The following is a 20,265-nucleotide window of genomic DNA, read 5'->3' as shown; positions in this document are numbered from 1 at the left end:
TAACTGCACAAGGTTATTTAGGTTTGGCCCATGCCTGCTGTTTATTCTTCTAAGTTCCTCAGAGGGTTGTCTGCGTCTTCTGGAAAGGGTGTCTGTGTGGATGAACATCTCTGTCCATGGACTGCCTTGGGGAGTTCATCCTCCACTTGACCATAGGTGGGTCTCGTTGTGCCGGGGCCCATGATGATGTGCTGGTCCATGGCCAGTGCTTATTTGCCACCAAAAGCCCACACCCAGGATGGGTTGGTGAGCCCTGTCATCAAACCCTTGCTCTCCCATGTTGCTGCCCATTTTCTGCTCACTTTATTTCTTACTAACCTGTAGTCTAGACATAGGCAAGGAGAAGAGAGACAATATGGCAGAATCCCTAGCTTTTGTGTCCTCCTTGGAAGTGAAACTAGCAATTCACAGCCCACAAGGAAAATCAGGTGCTTCCTCTGAGGCAAGTGGCAAAGCCAGGATGGTTTGTGATGCTGCTGTAATAGTCCTCCTTGGAAATTCCATTGAACTAACCTGGAAAAACTTGGAAGATAAGTTTAACCAGAGGAGAGATTAAAAACTGATCAGCTCAGATTGTTTGAAGGTATTTATGAAAAGTTATTTCCTTGCCCCAGTCTCTTATTCTTCTCACTCTAATGTGGCTGTCTGATCTCCAGCTGTACACATTTAATGTATAGCGACAGGGTGAAGAAAGTGACAAGTAATGGATATTTTTAAGCAGTTATTAAAAAAACGACCTTTCCAATAAATGAAATTTAAATGTGGTACATTTGCCAAATAGTCAAAAGAAAGACACAGAGCAAAGGTGAATTATGTTCCCTTTTTCTTCAGCCTAATCTCTAAGGTGAAAGCGCTTTTTTTTTTTTAAACATGTTAGCACTATACAGTATAAAAAAGAGAAGCATGGGGCAAATATCCTTCCAGTGGCCTCAGAAACAAGAGGCCCAATAGGACCAACCCATTTTATAGGGAGCAGTCAGAGTGGACAATCAGGCAGGGTGCTCTAGAGAATGAGTCCATGACAGAGCCACATTCCTACCAGCTCAGCTTCGTAATCTCCCACACGGGCTGAGAGGACCACTGCCATGACACCAGTGGACAGGCTGCATCCTTGCCCAGATCAGCACTGCAGCCAGACCTGGAATCACAGCACCTTCAGCAGAAGTGGCTTGAAAGCCAGCAGAATCCAGGGACGTGCTTGGTATGTTTAGTTGCCCAGGGGCTCAGTGCCCAGTGCTGCAGATAGTTTCAAAACAGGAGTGAGGACCCTCGCTGGCCCAAAACAGATCATGGAGACCAGAAGGAAATTAGATCTGAGGTGGTTTGGAAAGATTCTGGGTCAAGAATCTCTAAGACCTGGCATGGGTATCAGGACCCAAACCAGGGTAGAAATTCCTCACAGATGGAAGTTGTCATGAAGCCTTGTGCATTTGTGAACTGTGGCAGTGGTCAATGCTTCTGTGTCCTCAGAACTGGAGCCACAGCAATTCATAGTGCACTGAGAAACCAAACGCCTCCTCCAGAGGTCAGCTGCATTAATGCTCAGGCAAGTGGTAAAGCCAGGGAGGCCTGTGATGCTGCTCATTAGTTCTTTGAAAACTGCAGGTATTACAGCCAAGAGCCAGTCAACAGTGTCCTGGGACAGCCAGTCAATTTTGAAAACTCTGGCTTGGCAAATCCTGTTGAAAAGCCATGATGTTATTCAAATTCATCCTTTTCTGAGTTTGTTTTTTTTTTTTTCCTCTCACTTCCTTTTCTTCTCTGGCTTCCCTCTGGTCCCAGGGGTAGGGAAGCTGTTATTTCTTATTACTTCCAAAAGGACCATCCACCTCAGGGAGAAGGTCCCTCACAAGGAGAGGGCTCCTGAGGTTGTCTCCAGCAACATAGACGACAGCTTCAGGCTGCCCTCTCTCCTTGTGAACGAAACCCACTGAGCCTGGCTAATGCACCCCAAGTTCTTCAGGGTCTTCACAAGATCCCGGCGGAACCTCTCACCCACAAACACATAGAGAACAGGGTTCAGGCAGCTGTGGAAAAAGGCAATGGTTTGAGTAACCTGGAAGCAGATGTCAATGTTAGTGGAAACGGCACAGCTGGAGATGAACATGGTGTAGGCGTCGATGGTCTGCACCAGCAGAACACAGTTGTAGGGAAACTGAGATAAGACGAAGACAGTGAGCACAGTGATGGTGACCTTCAGGGCCTTGTGCTTGGAGGACTTCTTGGCTTGTATCAGAGTGTGGATGATGATGGTGTAGCAGCAAGCCATGACCACAAAGGGGAGGAAGAACCCCAGGATGACCTTCAGGGTCAAGACAGCCGACTTCAGATTGGTGCTCTCGTCACTTGGGTAAACCATGGTGCAGATAGCAATGTCATGTTCCTCCTTGACTTGGCTGTACAGGAGTTCTGGGATGCAGAGCGCAGCCGCCATCACCCATACAGTAAAGCAAACCAGCTTGCTATACAGAAGCCTCTTCTGCCTCCAAGTCTGCGCCCTCATGGCCTGAGCAATGGCGATATACCGGTCCACACTGATGCACATGATCAGCAGCACACAGCTGTAGAAGTTCATCTTGTACATGCTGTTGACCACTTTGCACATGAAGGTCTGGAATTTCCACTGGTCAGCGGCGGCAATGGCCCAGAAAGGAAGGGTGACAAGAAAGAGAAGGTCAGCGATTGCCAAATTCAGAAGGAACATGTCAGTCATGGTCTTCACCCTTGTGCAGTACCAGTAGACAAGGATGACCAAACTGTTGCCCACGGCACCCACGATGAACACGAGCCAGTACAATGGCGGGAGGAAGTGGCTTGCAAACTGCCTGACATGGTTTTTCTTGCAGAAGAGGTCAGTGAAGGTGAAGTTCCCGTAGTCTTCTATGGAAGGTGTGGCGTCATAGCCGTAGTCATCTGGCATATTAGGCATCAGACTCTGCAAGAGGCACAAGATAGCATTAGGTCAAGGGCAGGCTTTGAGATGTCCTTCCTGTCTGATGGCAGAGGCATGGAGCCCTTGTCCCTTCCAATCCCAGAAGGCTGTGACGAGACAAAAGAAATGTGCATGTAGGAAGTAGGAATTCTGAGAGCATCTGCTTGGATTATGACCGATTTATTTATAGAAGTGTTTATTGAACACCTGCTATATGTCAGGTTCTGTGCAAAAGAGTTAGACATGGTTCCTGCTCTGGTAGAACTTACCTTCTCTGGGAGGAGACCCATAATAAAGGAACAGTCACAGGCTACATGACAAGTGCTTTGACAAGATGGGAAAGAGGGCCTTGGGGCCACCGATAGGCCCAGCCTTGTATCAGACTGAGTGAATTATTCCCATTGTCCCCTCTCCTCTCTACTCTGCCCTCCCCAAAAAGGTCCTCAGAGGCTTTTATTTAATTATTTATTTTGTCTTTTTTGTCTTTTCAGGGCCACACCCCTGGCATATGGAGGTTCCCAGGCTAGGGGTCGAATCAGAGCTATAGCCACCAGCCTACACCAGAGCCACAGCAACACCAGATCCGAGCTGCATCTGCAACCTACACCACAGCTCACGGCAACGCTGGATCCTTAACCCACTGAGCAAGGCCAGGGATCAAACCTGCGACCTCATGGTTTCTAGGCTGATCCATTTTGCCTGTGCCATGATGGGAACTCCTCCTCAGAGGCTTTTAAACTTTGCTGGGTCCAGATCCCCCTGAGTCTGTTGAAAGCTATGGATCTTGTTGTTTGAAAAGCACTGTTCATACATGAGCACTCACTTACATGTGTGCACACACATGAACACACAAACGTATTCATACACCCTCATGTACACGCACATACATAAGCACAGGACAGGCTTGTGATTTCAGGGTCCCTTGTTCAAAATTTGTTTATAATTTCAAGACAGTAGAGCATTAAATCAAGCAAGTGACCCTTCTAAGCATGGGATCCTTTGCAACTGTAGGAGGCCACCCACTCATGAAACCAGCCCTTGAGCACACACAGATACATATGCACACATACTATACCTAGAGAATCCTAAAGACTCTACCAGAAAACTGTTAGAGCTCATCAATGAATTTGACAAAGTCACAGGATACAAAATTAATGTACAGAAGTCGACAGCATTTCTATATACTAACAATGAAAGATCAGAAGGAGAAATTAGGGAAGCAATCCCATTTACCATCACATCCAAAAGAATAAAATACCTAAGGGTAAGCCTACCTAAAAAGACAAAAGACCTGTACTCTGAAAACTACAAGATGCTAATGAAAGAAATCAAAGATGACACAAATAGATGGAAAGACATACCATGATTTTGGATTGAAAGAGTTAATATTATCAAAATGACTATACTACCCCAGGCAATCTACAGATTCAATACAATCACTATCAAATAACCAAGGACATTTTTCACAGAACTTGAACAAAAGATTTTAAAGTTTGTTTGGAAGCACAAAAGACCCAGAATAGCCAAAGACATCCTGAAAAAGAAAAATAGGGCTCAGGCTCCCTGACTTCAGACTATACTGCAAACCAAAAGTCATCAAAACTGTATGGTATTGGCACAAAGAAATATAGATCAGTGGAACAGGATATAAAGCCCAGAATTAAACCCACGTACCTACAGTTGACTAATCTATGACAAAGGAGGCAAGAATATACAATGGAGAAAAGACAGCTTGTTCAATAAGTGGTGCTGGGAAAACTGCACAGCCACATGGAAAAGAATGAAATTAGAACATTTCCTAATACCATACACAAAAATAAACTCAAAATGGATTAAAGACCTAAATATAAGACCAGATTCTATAAAACTCTTAGAGGAAAACATAGGCCAAACACTCTTCGACATAAATGACAGCAACATTTTCTCAGATCCGCCTCTTATAGAGTAATGACAGTAAAAACAAAAATAAAAGGGACCTAATCAAACTTAAAAGTTTCTGCACAGCAAAGGAAACCCTAAACAAAGCAAAAAGACAACCCACAGAATGGGAGAAAATATTTGCAAATGAAGCGACTGACAAGGGATTAATCTCCAAAATTTATAAACACCTCCTACCACTCAATACCAAAAAAAAAAACAACCCATCAAAAAAATGGGCAGAAGATCTAAACAGACAATTCTCCAAAGAAGACATACAGATGGCCGAAAAACACGATGTTCAACATCAGTCATTATTAGAGAAATGCAAATCAAAACCACTATGAGGTACCACCTTACACCAACCAGAATGGCCATCATCAAAAAGTCTACAAACAATTAGTGCTGGAGAGGGTGTAGAGAAAAAGGAACCCTATTACACTGTTGGTGGGATTGTAAATTTGTGCAACCACTATGGAAAACAGTATGGAGATTCCTCAGAAAACTAAAAAGAGAACTTCCATTTGATCCAGCAATCCCACTCCTGGGCATCTCTCCAGAGAAAGCTATGACTCGCAAAGACATATGTACCTCAGTGTTCATTGCAGCACTATTTGCAATAGCCAAGACATGGAAACAACCTAAATGTCCATCGACAGAGGAGTGGTTATAAAGAAGATGTGGTACATATACACAATGGAATATTACTCAGCCATTAAAAGGAACGACATACTGGCATTTTTTAGCAACATGGATGGACCTAGAAATTATCATGCTAAGTGAAGTCAGTCGTACAATGAGATACCAACATCAAAGCTTTCACTGATGTGTGGAATCTGAAAAGAAGAATGAACTTTGCAGAATAGATACTGACTTAACAGACTTCGAGAAACTCATGGTTTCCAAAGGAGACAGTTTGGGGGTGGGGGAATGCACTGGGGTTGTGGGATGGAAATCCTATACAATTGGATTGTGGTGATCATTGTACAACTATAAATGTAATAAATTCATTGAGTAATAAAAATAATTTTAAAAAGCAGTCAACTTTCTAAGTACTGGAGGGCTGGAGTGTGGCTTTGGGAACACAGTGTATCCTGCTTTGTGTCCCTCTTCTGTATGTTAACACAGGTTTATCTTCTTTGGGGGTGTTTTCGAATGTTGTTCCTTTTAATGTAACATATCATTAGTTTCAGAATCTAAGTTCACAAATGACATTGGTCATACCATTATTGCTGTATGTGGAATTTAAGAATACAAGTTTTGTTTGTAAATCAAACAACAACAAAAAAAAACCATATGCACACAAACATGCCTACACTAGTATACATACTCTAAGGAGTTCCCATTGTGGCTCAGCGTTAACGAACCCGACCAGTACCCATAAGGACAAGGGTTCAATCCCTGGCCTTGCTCAATGGGTTGGGGATCTGGTGTTGCTGTGAGCTGTGGTGTAGGTTGCAGATGTGGATCAGATTTGGCATTGCTGTGGCTGTGACATAGGCCAGCAGTTACTGCAACTCCTAGTCGACCCCTAGCCTGGGAACTTCTGTATGCTGCCGGTGTGGCCCTAAAAACAGAAAGAAAAGAAAAGAAAAATACGTCCCAGTGAAACTTGGACCACAATTAGGAAAATCTGGAATCTAGTCCTGATTCCACCTCTAGGGTGTGGTCAAGAGAAAGGCCTATTGATTGCAGACAGACCCCAGGGGCCAGATCCAGGAGGTGGCTCTTCAGTGGCCTGTGGCTGCGAACAGCCTTTCAGGAAGAGCTGGGGAAAATTGCACTTCCCATTTTGCATGGGCTTTGTCCCCAGGTCCCATTCACCCATTCTCCGCTTACATTTAAAGATTTCCCTTCTAGGAATTCCTGCCATGGTGCAGTGGGTTAAGAATCCAACTGCAGCAGCTCAGGTCTCTGGATTTCCTGGCCTGGGAACTTCAGTATGCTATGGGTGTGGCCATTAAAAGAAAAAATTAGTGTTGCCTGGTGGACTAGTGGTTAGGGATCTGGTGTTGTCACTGCCACGGCATGGGTTTGACCCCTGGCCCAGGAACTTCCACATGCTGCAAGGACAGCCAAAAAAAAAAAAAAAAAGACAAAACAAAACCCTAAAGATTTCCCTTCCAGCTTTGGCTGTTGTCTGGAAGCCCAGATCCTTGGGCAGATCCTTGGGAGGACCGGTGCCTCCTATTTTAGTCAAGGTGCCAGGAGAATTCTGCCAAAGCCAGACATGGGAGCCAGGCATGGTCACGGCCCCACTAGGAAAAGCATCCTTTAAGAGGTGGATTTTGAGTAGACATTGAAAAAAAAAGAACTTTTTAGACAGTAGGAAGAATCAGAAGTTAGAAAGGTAGAGTTCCCACTGTGGCACAAGGACATGGGTGGCATCTTTGTGGCACCAGGATGCGGTTCAATTCCCAGCCTGGCACAGTGGTTAAAGGATCTGGCAATGCCGCAATTGCAGCATAGGTTGCGACTGCATCTGGGATCTGATCCCTGGCCCAAGAACGCCATATGCCGGGGGTTGGGGGGGGGACAAAAAAGAAAAAAAGAACTTAGGAGGGTGACATTTTGGGGGAAAGTTGATAAAACCATGTCGATGAACAGGTGTCAACTGTGAATCCACACAGTGAGTCAGCGCAAAACTGCTTTCATAGAGGGTGTTTTTACTTTTTTTTTTGGTCACGTAGCTTTAATAGATTCTCACAAGAACCTGTGCTCAAAGCTGTGAGGAAGGGAGGCAAACAGCATCCCCATTCACACATGTGGCCCAGAGGGTCTCACAGAAGGGACTCCAAGCAGTCCAGTGTCCCAGGAGACCCGGGCTTCTCCACAGCCTGATAAGTGGGCCCATGAGCACCCTCACCCCTCCCCCAAGACAGAGTCCCAGAGTGAGGACACTGTCCTGCTTGAAGCACAGGGAGCACGTTTTCTTGTTGGGTGAGGGTTGGAGGACCCAGTGCTTCAGCAAAGAATGATGTTTAGTTAGGGGCTCCCCAGGCGTATTTTAAGGGTGATTCAGTTCACACACACACACACACACACACCTGGGTTTGTATACATTTTGTCGAGACCACATTTGTTGTGAAGATCAAGGTAAGCCTATATCATCTTCCAAGTTCAAAGCATTGGCCGTCGTGAGGATGACCAAGAAAGAGTTCCCATCCGAGGCTAAGGGAACCCTGGACAAACCTGTCCGTGCACGTCAGGACTTGTGCTCAAGGCTTTATCCCTGCCTGATGGGGAAATGCCCTTTGGATCTTAGATGCAGGATCCTTTGAAAATCTCCCAGTAAATATAAACATTGTTGTTTACCACCTTATTTGAGTCCTTACTCTCGGAGCACCTAGTGCATGTCAGGCCCAGCGCAGAGCACATGACATGCATGTGCTTGATCCTTAAGCTTCCAGGTAGGGGCATTGGGCTTCCGGCAGGAATTTCGAGGTTACCTGATCTTTCCTTCCATCCGCTCTGTCTCAGTCCTAGAGACACTTGCTGAAGAAGCTGCCCACAAAGGCTGTTCTCAAAGTCTGGGTCAGAACAAGATCTTGAAAGAAGATTAGATCAGGTCCACACATTTTCCAGCCAATGTTCCATCTGAGAGCACGTGCCAGGACCTCCTGGCCTAAGCACCTAGTAGAATGACTTCCCACAGGCTGCCCTGGCTTTATCCCACGGTCTGCATGGAGGTGGCATTCACTGAGAGGGGTCCTCCAAGGGCCTGTCTATAGAGCTCCGTCCTACTCACCAAGACCTGGCCTAGATGTCTCTTTGGCATTTAAATAGAAAAGAGGAGTTCCCGTCGTGGCGCAGTGGTTAACGAATCCGACTAGGAACCATGAGGTTGCGGGTTCGGTCCCTGCCCTTGCTCAGTGGGCTAACGATCCAGCGTTGCCGTGAGCTGTGGTGTAGGTTGCAGACGTGACTCGGATCCCGCGTTGCTGTGGCTCTGGCGTGGGCCAGTGGCTACAGCTCCGATTCAACCCCTAGCCTGGGAACCTCCATATGTCACGGGAGCGGCCCAAAGAAATAGCAAAAAAAAAAAAAAAAAAAAAAAATAGAAAAGAGATGTGAAGAAAGGTTTTCCTATCTCTTGAATAACAGGTGAAGTTTCTTTTAATGAACCATATGAATTTTGTGACTGATGAGGAGTCTCTTTTTAATTGGGACACTCAGTCATACTGGCAGCCTCGTTGTGGTAACCAAACAAGACCTTTTGGACCAGCACTGTCCAATAGGAATATAAGGCAGCCCCAGGTTAAGTTGGCATTTTCCAGGAGCCATGTGAAAGAAGTAGAAGGAAACAGGTGGAATTCACCCTAATAATATATTTTATTAAAACCTAGTATTTCATTATGTAGGCAATATAAAAGTTGTTGAGATCTTTTACATCCTTTTATTGTGTAGATTGATTTCTGAGTGCCTTTCACACTCACAGACATCTCAGTTGGCGCCACATTTCAAGTGCTCACGGGCCCTACCCTGCTCATGGCTGCCTCTCTGAACAGCACAGCGTTGGCTGAAAACCCAAGTTGGAACTCCTCTCTGTCTTTTCTCCCTCTTCTGTCCCGCTCCAACCCCCTTTGAATGTCTGTGCTTTCTTTTCTGTTCTGTTGTAGGCATCGATTGCAGTGCCTCAAGCCTGTTATAGAACACTATAGGGCGGTGGGGATGGAGGAGATTGACCCAGCGTTGTCATTGCAGGAACATGCCTGGGCCCTGCTGTCCAACAGGGCCAACCGTTCTCTTCCACATCTTGTTAGGGCATCTAGAAGTTCTCTTTCCTAAGGTTCCTCTTGCCGCATTTTTTTTTTCTTTTTTGTCTTTTTAGGGCCGCACATAAGGAGGTTCCCAGACTAGGGGTGGAATCGTAGCTACAGCTGCCAGCCTGCACCACAGCCACAACAATGTAGGATCCGAGCCCCATCTGCAACCTACACCACAGCTCAGGGCAACGCAGGATCCCTAACCCACTAAGCAAGGCCAGGGATTGAATCCGCAAGCTCATGGTTACTAGTTGGGCTCATTAAGCACTGAGCCACAACGGGAACTCCTCTTGCTGCATTTTTTAACAAACTGTGTTGTTCTCAGAACCTCTTAGAAACATGATGTCTTTACCAGTGAGACCACTGCTGAGGTCTGCAGAGAGCTGAGCCAGATCTAGTGGTGATTCTTTGGGGTGGGTGGGTCCCAGACCCGGCCAAGACGGTGTAGATGTGAAAATGCCATTGTCTTCCTCCCTGTCCAACTATAAAAAGAGCCTGTTCATCCCAGGTTTAAAAAACAAGTCCTTATTCCCCATTTATTGATGATAAAGAATATGATTTCTTCACTCATTTAACAAATATTTACTGGGCATGGACTATATGCCAGGCAAGGAAACGACGTCCAGAGGACACCATTCACCTCAGTGATGGAAATAGAAATGGAGCAAAACATTAGAAGGGTCCAGAGCTTCTGCGCCAGGCCTCACCCTTCTGACCTGGGCACAGGCTGGGGGTGAGGTGGGTGGGGAGGCGGTCTGCCTGAGTGTGGGGCCCTGATGGCAGCCTCGTAGCTCAGAGGTGCCCCCGACAGGGTGGCATTGGGAGACGGCTGTTACTCCCAAGGGGCTACTTAATTGGGGGGGGGTTATATCCTTTATTTTGGATGATTTTTATTCTGATCAAGAAAACTCATTATAGTCATACATCTATGGAAACGAGAGAGTACGCAGCCATGTGCCCAGTCGGCACCATGGCTGCCTTCTCCACACATAGGCTTTTGTCTCTGCTCAACAGGTTTTAGAATGCATTTCAGATCTTAGAGAAGAAGAGGCAGACCCAAAGAAGGGAAGGTTCTGTGCAAAGCCGACAGCCCCTGGGGGAGGGTCAAGGCTGGAGCCAGCCGCCCAGCCCCTCAGTCCCGAGCTGGGCTGCTTTTAATCCCTCCTGACGCCAAGCCCTGCCCTGCACATTCTGACGTTGTCAAAGTGTGGACACCAAACCTGAGCCCCAGCACCTGGGTCCCCGGCACCTGAGCTGAACGTCACGGAGCTCAGCCAGGCCCCCACCTCCAGCCCCGGAAAGACTGTGGGCACCAGAGGATGCCCTGTGGCTTCCTCAGCCTAGAGCAGCCGGGAGCTGCCTTTTGCTGGGGGCAAACCTTAGTGTACAGCCAGGGCAAGGGGCTGGGCTCGCCAGCTGCCAAGCCCAGGCAGGTGTGTCCTCCTCCCTCAGGAGTCCTTGGCCTAGAAGCAGCAGCCCAGGTAGCAAAGGTTGTGCGGCTCCTGGAGCAGGAAGGTCTCCAGAGCTTTTCAAGGCCTCTCTCACCAATGTGTGTTGTCTCTAGAAACCCTACCCCAGCCCCAGGCCCCTCATTCCCACCTCTGGGGAGGGGCCAGGGTGGAAGACAAAGGCTGTGTCCCCCATTGCTCCTTAGTACAAAGATGAGCATCTGGGGAGAGGGCTGGGGGAAGGGAGATAGGCAGGGAGGGATGAGGACCCGTCACGAGCAGTGGGAGCTGGCAGGCATCCGCGTGGGGCACTCTGTCCCCACACTCAAGGAAGTAAGACTTCCAAACAGTGAGACTTGGACCTCGGTGTGTTTGCATTTGCCCACAAGGAGGAACCCAGTGAAGCTGTGCCTCTTGAGAGCGCCTCCCCACCCAGGGATCCTCCTCCAATAGCCATGAGACCTTGAACCCTCTATCCCTTCTCCCAGCCTCATTTCTCATCTGTAAGTGTGACTCTGCCCTTACTGTGAGGCTTAAGAAATGTGGCGCCCTGAGTGGTGACCAGCACATAGCTGGTCCTCAGAAACAGGGCCACAGGGACATCATGGCTGTTTCCCAAGGTCATAGCCACAGAGGCCCCATCTTGTCCCTGTTTAGGTGGTGCTGGATGCTTCTTGACACAAAAGGTCATTGTTATTAGGGTGCATTTTTCTTCCTCTCTGTGCTGCCTTGTGCAGTTCAGATATGTCCCAAGATCCCGGATGATAAAACTGAATGATTGACAGTGTCAGCCCTGGCTCTAGTGCCCCTAACATAGCTCTGTTACCAGCATCAGGGATGGAGGGCAAATTCTAAATCATGAGAATCTGAGGGTCTAGTTCCTGTCAGAAAAGTAGAGATTTACCTCATTACTTCACCAGGTCCAAATTAATTGTCTTTTTTGTTGTTATGGGATATGCAATGAATAGGCAATACTAAATATCATTAGCTTATCATAAATAACTTGTTTGACCTCAGCGGTGGTGGTCATCTCTGCGTAGTTGGTGGGAACTTTCAGTGTACCATAACACTCTGTCAGCACTGCTATGAAGACTTGGTTTCAGTTGCCTATGTGCAAAAACCAGATTCTGCCTTTGAGAAAAGCAAAATGAAAACCCTGCAATATTTTTTGTGAGCATTTGTGGATATAAGAAAAACATAGGGATTTTATTTGATTCTATAAGTAATTCCATTTAGCTGTAAAATCACAGATGAGTCTGGACCATGACTTTACTCACTAATTCTTGTTAGCCTCTTTTTCTCTCTCAGAGAAATATGTGTCATGTGCTTTTTGTAAAAGCTGCATAATGTTCTATAAGAAACACAACTAAGGTGCCCACTGGAGTCTTTTAAAAACAAATGAAATGGATTCTCTTTCGCCCTCTTTTATCTGAGTTTCAGAACAGACACGTGAAACTAAGCACATCCTAAAGATCATATCCTATTAGTAAAATCTAAAATAGCATTTTCCTCTGTCCTGAGAGCTTTTCTGGCTCTTGATGTTTGCAAAGTCCTTGGTGCTGGGCATCAACCATTGTCCAGGGCACAGCTCAGCAGAGCCTTTCCCCAGGGAAAACACAGAGAAATCCTTGCCCCACAATGGCTTGCTTCTCACTCCCCGAAAAGAGGCCAGACGGGTGCACTTTGGGGAGCCTGAGGGGTGTGGCTATACTTACTGCGGCTTCTGTGGGGACCATGGTTGGCCAGCTGCAAGCTTGCTTCTAGAAAGAGAGAGCAAAAATCAAAAAAGAGGACTGGCTTCCACACCACAGTAACAAATACTTAAAGATGGAGACTAAGCGATGAATCTGTTTGTTCTCATGAAAAAAAAAAAAAATCCCAAGCAAGACTTAGAGTTCATGTTATACTGATGTCCAATCACATAGGTTTCAAGCCACCTCTAGATTTCAAAATCATCTTGGTTGTAAACCTAGAAATGAAAGCAGCGTCTCCTTTGAGAGCCCTTGGGGCCTTAACATCTTCCCAACACACTCCTTTTACCTTAGCTCTTTTTCTCTTGACTCAAATTCTCAATCAGGTGGCCCCCACCCCCTGTTTTATTCCCCAAGGCAGCAGTGACCTGAGACTCATCAGAGTCGCTCTCCAGGAAGGGCCCAGCCCCCCAGCGCCTACTGGCGTGCCCCGTGTACAAGCCCAGGCAGGAAAATGGGCCTGCTTACTCTGTACCCAGACTCCAGCAGGAAAAGGAAGTCCTAGGTTTGTTTACCAAAGAAAAGGTAGTGCTTTCATGCAAAAGCTCTGAGAACCAAATGAAATGAATCTCAGCTGTTGTTTTCCTGTGTTTTGAATCTCTGCAAAACCCACCACTGTGTGACCGAGTGAACAACAGCTTGACTCCCTTCAAGGAAGGGGTCTGTACCTGAGCGGGGCATTTCTGTTTATGCCTTCAATGAGTGTATTTCAAAGAAACACCTCCAGCCCACACCCTAAGTTTCTGGAAGGGAATAGTCTCCTTCATAAATCCAACCCTGATCTGTTGGGCATTTTTCCATAATACAGTGCAACTCTCCTTGCTCTTCTAAAAGTACAGTGGTTTTTTAATATGTGACATGTGGGAACCACTTTGGAAACCAATTGAACACAGGCTCACCGTGTGATCTAACCATCCCGACTTCAGTATTTGCAATAAGAACAATGCAAGCCCATATCCACACAGAGCCTGACATATGAATGTTCATGGCAGCTTTGTCTGTGACAGCCAACTAGTGGAAACAACCCAAATGTCCTTCAGTATAACAAATGGGTAAGTCACTGTGCAATACCATACAATGAAACAGGAACAGCGAATGATAGGCACAGCAGTGTAGATGATCTCAAAATAAGTAGGCTCAGAGGCCAGACCCAAAAAAGCATGTACTGTGTGATTCTACTTATGTAAAATTTTTGAAAATGCAAACAAATCACTGGTGACAGAGAGGAGATCAGCGATTTCCTGGTAAGCGAGAGAAGGGGAGGATGAGGCAGGGCCAGAGGGCAAGGGGTACAGGAACACGCCAGGAAGTCTTTGGAGTGATGAATATGTTCTCACTATATTAGTTGAGTGATGGTCTCACGGGTGTATACATACGGCATGCATCCATGTCCAGATGCATATTCTAGACATCAAATATTGCCCTGTATTATAGTTGGACCTTGATAAAATGGTTAAAGTGAAAAAAATAAAAACAGAAAAATCTGATGAAAACTTTCTGGTTTTTGTCACTCCTCGGAGTCATATCTGGCCCATATGAGGCAAGGAGAAAGGCCGCTAGAACTTCCTCCTTGCAGCCTTCCTGCCAGCACCTTCTGCAGAGTGCCTTGGAGTGCCTTGTGCTGTTCTGTGGGGATTGAGGGCTGTGTGAGCTCATGTCTTCTAAGGTTAGATGAGATTAGGCAGATGGTGATTGATAGATAGTTAGATAGATAATAGAGATAGATTGACCTGTGTGTATAGTTATATATTTGAGCATATTTCCTTGCTCTGTCTGCTGAGAGGACCTAAAAGCAATGACTCACAGTGGAATAACCATCGAGTACCCAGATCTTGGTTTCTAAATACCTTTCTCCCTCCTTAGGAACCAGGAATTCTTGGAGAAACCTCTGATTCCAGAGCTGGGGCAGGGAAACTATAAGGTGAACCTGAGACAACTTTTTGCCCCAGAAATCAAGCTTCTTAAAAGGATATAGGCACCAACTTGATGCAATTCCACTAGCCAAACTGAGGCAATTTGAGCATCAAATTAAATGATGAAAGTAATAATTGTAGCACATTCAATTAAATGAGGATCCATGAATCCATGAAAATAGATAATAAATGAGAAGAGTAAACTCTTCTTATGGTGCCAACTAAAACATATGGAAGAAATAATGTAATTAAATAATCACCAATAGATGATGAAATTAGCAGTGAACATTTGTTGAGGAATAGGATATTTATCTCATCTCAAAGGATTTCCCCCAAAATTACATATTGAGCATTGACTTTATCATTCTCTTTCTGTTTTTTTTTCCTGAATCATGCTCTAAAAAATATGATCTTTATAAAAAAATTGCCCAGTGAAATTCGAAAGATCCCAGCTCAGCTTATTTATTTATTTATTTATTTATTTATTTATTTATTTATTTATTTATTTGTCTTTTTAGGGCTGCACCTGAGGCATGTGGAAGTTCCCAGGCTAGGGGTCAAATCAGAGCTACAGCTGTCAGCCTACACCACAGCCACAGGATCCAGGCCATGTCTGGCCCACGCTCAGGGCAACACCAGATCCTTAACCCACTGAACAGGGCCAAGGATCAAACCTGCGTCCTCATGGATACTAGTCAGGTTCATTACTTCTGAGCCACGACAGGAATTCCCAAGCTCAGCTAATTTAATTTTAATACAGCTTGGGGAATAGGGAGATGGCTTTTGAGGCATTCGTTGGAAAACACTTCATATATTTCTAGTACCCATGGCTTATGTCACCTCCTTTTAACTTTCATGAAGAAACTGAATATTAACCAAGTCATATCTCAGAAAACAAATTTCCAAAGAAGGAAGCCACATGAAGAAGAAAGCATGGGTTTAGTGACAGGTTGAAAGTAAGAATTGGTGTTAACGATATTGGTAAGAGTTTGGGGGAAAAGACCTCTATGCGACAGTGAGGAGTATAAATCTGTGTGACCTTTTTGGAGGGTGAAGCCATCTCTCTCAAAACGTACAAAGCAACAACAGCTCTGACTCAGCAATTCATCTGCTGGGATCACGCCCTACTAGTACTCGCACGCAAGAACATACGTGTATGTTGCAGCAGTTTTTTTTTCTTTTTTGGCAGAACCAAAAAATTAGAAACAACCTGTGTATCTAGCAGTAGGTAATAAATGGTCTGATACAGCCATTCAGTAAACCACATGTTGCCAATAAATAGAGTAAAATAGACCTCACACTGATTCAAGGAGGTCACCAAGATTTTTAGGTAAAAATGCAAAGTATAGAAGATTATGACGCATGTTCTTTTTAAAAGTATATAAAAGGTTATACACTTCTCAGCTGATCAGTTCTGAAGCATTTTCTGGAAGGAGATTGAACCAGGATGACCAGTAGAAAGTGAGACTTTTTTTTTTCCTTTAGGTTTTGTAAATTATTTAAGTATTTTACTTTGTGTGCATGAAATTTTTGTCTTAAGGGCTGCCATAAAAGTGACCGTCAGGGAGTTCCCATCGTGGCTCAGTGGTTAACGAACCCGACTAGTAACCATGAGGTTTCAGGTTTGATCCCTGGCCTCGTTCAGTGGGTTAGGGATCCAGCGTTGCCATGAGCTGTTATGTAGGTCGCAGACTCGGCTTGGATCCCACGTTGCTGTGGCTCTGGCGTAGGCCGGTGGCTTCAACTCCGATTAGACCCCTAGCCCGGGAACCTCCATATGCCGAGGGTGAGGCCCTAGAAAAGACAAATAGACAAAAACAAACAAACAAAAAACTGTCAGCTTAAAAAAAAAGAAGAAAAAGAAGCAGCCCCATTGCTCTTCTGTTCTGTCCACCCGTTTGTAAAACTCATCCAAAGGAAAACTGGGGGCCTCCTCCAGCTGGCCTGGAAAGCAGGCCCTGGAAGGCGTACTCTAGGAAGTAAATTCACTGAGGCTACTTTTTGCAACTTTGAAATCCTACACTAGCCTTTTTATAAAGGTTTATCTTCCTTCTATTATAAATGTGTTTCTGGCTCATAGAAAATTTGGAGAGAACCCAGGAGTAAAAATGAAAATGAAATGTATTCCTCCCTAGACTTGCCACCTAAGGACACTGCCAAGCGCCTTTTCATTTATCCCCCTCCACTCTTGATCGGAATACTTTTCATATATTTTATTCCACAAGCTGAAGAGTCTCAGAGCTTGCTTTCATTTTCTTCTGGTCCCTGAGAAGGAGAGAAAAAGAGAGGGGGAAAACCCCACGTGTGACAAAACACACTGAAAGCAAAGACCTCTCAACCGTCTCGTGGGAGAACACAGGCATTGGATTCCTTGCCACCCCCAATCTCTCCCGTGGCTGCTCAGTGTGTCCTCATTCTGGCCGCTGCCACTACCTAGTCTGAGAAGCCTGCTCCTGTCTTGCAGCCCCATGGAATGAGGTGGGGGAAGCACACCAGCCCCCATCTGCTCCTTGGTCCCTCCCTTGCCACCTGTGGGACCTCACCCAGGAGTGACCTGCCCTCCCGCAGTCTTGGTTCCCTCATCTGTCAAGTGGACATGATAGCCCAGCCTACTCCAAGTGCAGGGTCAAGTGCAGTGCTGTGCGTGGAGGCTCTTAGCAGAGTGCAGAGAACGCTGCAACAACGAGGGAGCAGTCTTTATTCCACAGCTCACTTACACAATGCCTCTTGACACCAGACACCCTTGCTTGGCTTAAACATGGTACAAGACACGACCCATGTCCTCAAGAAGCTCACGTTCAGGTACGGTGGATACATCATGGCTGCTGGTACCAGCAGTGGGAAATGCTGTGAGACGCTTTGAAACTGGGGAAAGGAAGATATGTCTCCACCACTGGGGAAAACCTAGGAGGGCCTCATTGAGAAGCTGACATTTTTGCTGGCCCTTGCAAGCTGAAGGACATGGGGACATGCAGTCAGGGAAGAGAGCATAGCTCCAAGGCAGGGAAACCTAAAACATATCCACAAAGGCATGCATGCCCAAAAGCAGGAGGTATGTGCAGGGTCTTGGAAAGCAGACAGCTGCTGAGTCTCTAAGAGCAGAAAGTACCTATTAGAGAAGTTAACCTGGAATCCATTAATACCTCAGCACTGTTTTTCTCTTCTCTGCTGTCCTTAAGTCACCAACATGAACATCAGCGTTGAGTTGCTCTAGTAGCCCCAGTGAATTGGAAACTGATATAGGTCGTGACTTTGATCTTTGTCCAACTTGCTATGTGGAGGTTGAATCACCTCTCGCATTTTTTTTGTTTTTTTGTTTTTTGATTTGGAAGCTCTGCTGTTTTCACCTGAAGGAAAGCAGGAACTCTGAGCTGTCTATCAGGCTGCCTGCTCCCCCTGCCTGGGTCAGGTGCCCACCCCTCCCCTGGCAGGCCCTGCATTGGGCCTGGGACTGTGAGTAGGGTACCTGCTTCAGAACAGAGGGACAGATATTGGAGGAAAGAGGCTGTCAAACTGCAGGTGCTAAAATGGCAGATGAACTTTTGTTTGTCGGGCGAGGGGAGGGAGGAGCGGGCCTCTCCCACTGGTGGCCACGCCACATCGCAGCCCCGCACTCAGCAGCTGCTCACCCATGGTGTGTCCCTGGAATAGCAGCCAACTAAGAACTGAACAGGGTGAGTGTGTCTGACAGGACAAAACAGAATTCACTGATGAGTCATTTAAAATAGAGAGGCTTTGTGTTTCTCTGATTATAGAGAAGTATATTCACAATGAACAACAATAACAAAATATCACCCCAAAGCAAACCTATAAAGTGGCAAAAATAAAAACTCCTCAAACATCCCTTTCCTAGGAGAGCCATTGTGAATTTTCTGAGGCACAGCCTTTTAGACATTTTCTTGGCACCACAGTGTCAAACACACATACACACATTCTTAAAGGTAAGAAAATGAGACTACACAAACCATTTTCTGTCTTGCTCTCTAGGTAGCAGTGTTTCATGAACCTCTTTTAATGCCAGTTCAGTGTGAGGCTGCCAACTTTTCCACTCTCTGGATTCTTTACGATTCATTTAACCAGTTGCCTCCTGGTGCAGAATTTGCTTGTTTCCAATTTTTCACTGCTACAGAGAATGCTGCCCCAAACATGCTTTCCTTGGGACAGTCTCTCAAACTCAGGGACCTCATGGCAGCTTTACTCTCTCAGGCCCTGGCCACCTTATTGTCACCTGTCTCCAACTCCTGCTTCTCCTTCCTTTAAGGTACAAATCACAGAACAGACTGACTTGAGCCCGAGCCTCAGCTGTGTGGGTGGGAGTTAGTCTTATTACTCACCCTAGAAGCCGGGAGGGTGCCACCTGGGTCACCTCTGCTTCCCTGGTAGCCTCAAGCCAAGCACCTAGTACTCATGGCCACTGAGCAAGGGAGTGAAATCCTGGGTTTTAGGAGCCATCATGGAAGCACACAACTGAGGACACAGGTGACGCTGGAATGGGGAGGAGAAGGGAGGGCAGTACTCACAGTGGAGAGCAGTGTCTGAGGCTCCTGGAGAAGGTGGCCTGGGGAAGCTCTGGGTCTGGGGGGAGGGCTGGCTTGCTGTCTGCCTGGGATGAGGACAAGCCTTCTGATGAGCTCTGAGCAGGCTGCTACCTAGCGAAAACACCAGAAAGGAAGCCAGGCCGCCCCTGCCTGTGTTGTCACTGGTGGGGTGGCCCAGGAGGGTGGGGAGTGGGGAGTCACCAGCTGCAGCTTCCAGCAATCAGCAGAGTCAATGATCTGCAACCAGAAATGAAAAGCCAAGAACTGCTGGGCTAAGGGAAAACCATTTTCTCTGAAGATGCATCTACAGATTGATCATCTAAGAACAATTTATTTTCCTAGACTGCACAGCTCCTTTCAGGAAATGGGGAAATGGAGAGTCCCATCGAGAGAGGTCAGCTTTGGCTGGATTTAATGTGTGCCTTTATAAGGTCTCTTTGGGTAGCATTGTCTGAACAGGCATGAATAGGGTTGTCACCCTTCAGCCTGTGCATCCCATTGTCACACTTTTTAACCTGGACAGATGTACCTAAACCGATATAGCTGTGCTGTCTAATGCAGTAGCTACTAGCCACACGTGCCTATTTAAAATTAAATTAATTAAAATGTGACTAGTTCCTGACTCATTCTAGCCACATTTCAAGTGCTGACAGCCAGGTGTAGCTGTGGCTACCACAGTAGGTGGTACAGATATAGAGCAGGCCTGTCATCTCTGAAAGTTGCATCAACTGGTGCAACTTTAGAAGGTCACGTATGTGACGCAAATCTAAGAACACAGGGAGTGTTGGAGAGCCACAAACATCTTAAAATTGGGGTCAGATGCAGTTAAGATTTTATTTTGATATGACTGCTATCAGTGGATAACATCAGTAATTCATTTCACCTTATTAGTCATGGGTGTTTAGAAGAAATTTCGAAGATGCCTAAACAAACAAATACTATATTTTTAACAATGTCACAAATGAAGTCTTCACTGGCCACGGCTCTGGTGGGGCCTTAG

The 20,265-nt window shown here is 46.0% G+C and overlaps 2 protein-coding genes across 2 annotated transcripts in view; one reads left to right on the top strand and one right to left on the bottom strand.

Annotated features, from left to right (window-relative positions):
• LZTFL1 (leucine zipper transcription factor like 1) overlaps positions 1-20,265 on the top strand; it is an 88,220-nt gene that overhangs the window by 12,739 nt on the left and 55,216 nt on the right. The gene's annotated exons all lie outside the window — the stretch shown is intronic.
• Positions 1,741-19,357, bottom strand: CCR9 (C-C motif chemokine receptor 9). The gene is made up of 3 exons (NM_001001624.1): positions 19,248-19,357; positions 12,779-12,823; positions 1,741-2,935 (listed from the first exon to the last, which is right to left on the bottom strand). Exons 2-3 carry the CDS (start codon positions 12,797-12,799, stop codon positions 1,847-1,849), a joined length of 1,110 nt encoding a protein of 369 aa, NP_001001624.1. The 5' UTR covers positions 12,800-12,823; positions 19,248-19,357; the 3' UTR covers positions 1,741-1,846.

Source organism: Sus scrofa, chromosome 13 (assembly GCF_054392235.1).
Source record: "Sus scrofa isolate SSC_HxYL_T2T_F1_AM1 chromosome 13, Sscrofa_HxYL_maternal_Yorkshire_Landrace_v2.0, whole genome shotgun sequence".
Taxonomy (NCBI): domain Eukaryota; kingdom Metazoa; phylum Chordata; class Mammalia; order Artiodactyla; family Suidae; genus Sus; species Sus scrofa.
This window is presented reverse-complemented; position numbering and strand designations above follow the sequence as displayed.